The following is a 3,553-nucleotide window of genomic DNA, read 5'->3' on the forward strand; positions in this document are numbered from 1 at the left end:
GCTTCTAGTTATTCTTAACAAATCTAATCAAATCAAATCAAAATAAACTTTATTATTAAAGTTATTAATTTCGAACGAGACTGTCTCGAGTCTCGTGAACAAGACATTCGTAGACAATTTCGAAATATCGAGCTCCACCGAACAAAAATAAAAAACATGGTAAATATCCCGAAATTAATAACTTTAATAATAAAAATAACCATGTTAATTTAAAATCCTATATAAAATAAACTTTATTCGAGTAGGCTTTAATTATTCGAGAAGACAAGCACTTTTGAATCGTCATTTTACAAATAAGTAAAGGTACTCTATTATTGAAAAATACTTTTACTATCGCAAATAACCTCTTTGTATATAATAATAAAAGTAAATCAAATTAATAAATATTTTTATTAATATTAACAATAATTTTTAGTAACAATAAATTAAGCTTTAAGCTTCTATATAATTTCTGAAATCATTGAAAATAAAGGTTTTAAGTATTATATACAAGTAACTAAGCAATATAAAACGTAACGTAATGTGTAACGCTTATACTCTTAACGGCTTCAGACAATCTGGGGGAAAATGTGGAGTTTATATTACCAAGATATTCATATATAGGTTGGTATATAATAAAAGTTGTATTATGTTTCTATTTTAAATTATTACCCTACGAAATAAATAAAATTACATAGGTATATAAAATATATTAATATTCACAAAACTGGAAAACAATAAAACTCTTACTTCATATAAAAAGATAAAAATGTAAATGAACTAACTTACCCGTAAAAAGTAAAACAGGCCTCTGAGAAGAATGCATCTAATTCCATACATCCAAAAGCAAACATTCAAATATATGCAAACTAGGTGGATCACGATGAGGTATATAAAAGTGCGAAACAGATATTCTAATCACAGTCGTTTGTACATCCTTGTAGACTACGAAGCCTAACAAACCAACAAAAATGAAATCCGTAAGTATTTACTTATAATATATCGTTATAATTATTTTTTGCAGGTTACTATTTGATTCAATTGTAAATTAATTATTTCAAATCAACACAGTTTTGTTCTGATGAAATGTGATTGATTTATTAATTACTATTGAGATCTGTGTGCGTGAGCAAAACAAAGCAGTCATAGATAACTTAAGGTTACATTTAATTACAGGCAAACCTTAATCACAGTCACGATTAATAGAACTAGATTTCAAACTTACTTTTCGTAAAAAGAAATTTTAAGTGAATGACAATTGATAGCATTGTTTTTTTTTTCACTAAAAAGTTTTTAATAGCTTTTTTTTTTACACATGACACTGGCAAAATATTTGTATCAATTAGCGAATATAAACTCTAGAAAAAGAAAAATAAATAGCGTAAGATATCCTAACGTCAAACTCACATCGGTAAATCTAAGATTTGCGTAATTGAACGGTCTTTACCTGCGCCGAAATATAATTCACGTTGACCTTTACCAATTGCGATTACAATTAGGTATATATCAATAATTACGGTTATTCTGTTTGTTGATTGACGTATTTGAAATTGAATAATAATAATGTAATGTTTATTCTGAATTGGTATTGCAAACAAAACATATTAATTATTAAACAAAACACAACGAAAATGGGGATTTTTCTTTATACCAAAAGATAGCTTCACTTAATTGTAAAATGACGATTCAAAAGTGCCTGTAAAAGCTTACTTGAATAAAGTTTATTTTGATTTGATTTTCTAAAATATGCATATTCTAAAGAAGTTTCCATTCAAATATTTAGATCTGTTTATTTAGCTTGTTTTACTGAAGAACCCTTAGCGTATGTAAAATTTAAATTTACATCTATTTTATAAAAATAATGAGAAAATTTGCATAAAAAATACTTTTATAATGTTTGTATACTAGTACATTTTGGTAGTTAGTGCGTAACTATTAATTTTCTTTATGACCAGCCTTTCACACACAATTAAAAGAGATGATTGTTATATTTCCTAAACACGAGTATTTTTTCATTCGTTCACCATTCGTTCTTTTACAGTTCATTGTTTTCGCACTCTTCGTCGCCGCGGCTGTCGCCCTCCCAGCCCAGGTCGACCACAAAAACGCCGTCATCGAAAAATCCGAATTGGTAAACATCGGCGTTGATGGATACAGCTTCGAGTACGTATTACATTTATTTCGATAATAGTACAATACAACAGCCTGTAAATTCCCACTGCTGGGCTAAAGGACTCCTCTCCCTTTGAGGAGAAGGTTTGGAACATATTCCACCACGCTGTTTCAATGCGGGTTGGTGGAATACACATGTGGCAGAATTTCTATGAAATTTGTCACATGCAGGTTTCCTCACGATGTTTTCCTTCACCGCTGAGCATGAGATGAATTATAAAGACAAATTAAGCACATGAATCAGCGGTGCTTGCCTGGATTTGAACCCGCAATCATCGGTTAAGATGCACGCGTTCTAACCACTGGGCCATCTCGACTCCCAATAGTAATAAGACATGATTATTATTAATTTACGGTGTGCATACCCGATATGTGTGTGATAAGTTACAAATGAGCTGAGATGGATCAGTGTTAAGGCATGTGTTCCTTAACCGACAAATACAGGTTAAAACTTAGACAAGCATCTCTGAATTTTTATACAATTTTTGTATACCTAAAAATGTATAATATATAATCAAATTCACTGAGAAAGAAACTAACGCAATATAATTTAACTATCCTCAATCAATTCTGTTATTTGTAACGAACGATTCTAATTGCATACATTTGTTTCAGTGTCAAGACGAGCGATGGCAAGTCTGCTAAGGAAGTCGGGACTCTGAAGAACGTTGGAACTGAAAACGAAGCCCTCGAGGTCCGCGGAGAGTTCTCCTACTACGGTGACGACGGTGTCCTCTACAGCGTGACCTACATCGCCAACGAGAACGGTTTCCAGCCCCAAGGCGCCCATCTCCCCGTCGCCCAATAAACAAACATCAGCGTAACTCAAATGATCTAGTCTAAATCGACCATCAAGTGACTGTCTTGTTGTTGGACTTGCACATAGTTAGGATAGTAAATATGTTTTTTTTGATTCCAAAACATTTTCTCGTTTTATTCCTTGATCCCCGTTTATAATAAATATAACACATATTTCACGCTCATTACCTTATATCAAAATCAAATCAAATCAATTTTATTCAAGTAAACTTCACAATGAAGCGTTTTTGAATCGTCAATAATCAAATACTACCACCGTTTCGGAAAGCAGCTTCTAGCGAGAAGAAACGGCAAGAAACTCGCATAGTTGCTCTTTTCAAATAAACACATTTACAATGCTGTTATTGACAGTAATTAGCGTCGTATGATGGAACCCGAGCCTAACTCCAGGCGTTTCTCTCTAAAAAGTACTCTTTTAATGAATAGTATGATTTATTTATTAATTTAGTCTTAATAATATTCTTAAATTTTGAAAATGGTAAATTGATTATATTTTCCGGTATCTTATTATATATGCGTATACCATTGCCCAAAAACGTTCTATTTACCGTATGCAAACGGAAATATAGCAGCTAAAACTGCA

General features: G+C 31.6%; 1 protein-coding gene across 1 annotated transcript; it reads left to right on the top strand.

Annotated features, from left to right (window-relative positions):
- Positions 1 to 879: 879 nt before the first annotated feature.
- On the top strand, positions 880 to 3,074 carry LOC124532389 (flexible cuticle protein 12-like). Its single transcript, XM_047107287.1, has 3 exons — positions 880 to 959; positions 2,021 to 2,142; positions 2,767 to 3,074. The coding sequence occupies exons 1-3, from the start codon at positions 951 to 953 to the stop codon at positions 2,957 to 2,959; spliced, it is 324 nt and encodes a 107-aa protein (XP_046963243.1). The 5' UTR covers positions 880 to 950; the 3' UTR covers positions 2,960 to 3,074.
- The last annotated feature ends 479 nt before the right edge of the window (positions 3,075 to 3,553 follow it).

Source organism: Vanessa cardui, chromosome 9, assembly GCF_905220365.1.
Source record: "Vanessa cardui chromosome 9, ilVanCard2.1, whole genome shotgun sequence".
Classification (NCBI taxonomy): Eukaryota; Metazoa; Arthropoda; class Insecta; order Lepidoptera; family Nymphalidae; genus Vanessa; species Vanessa cardui.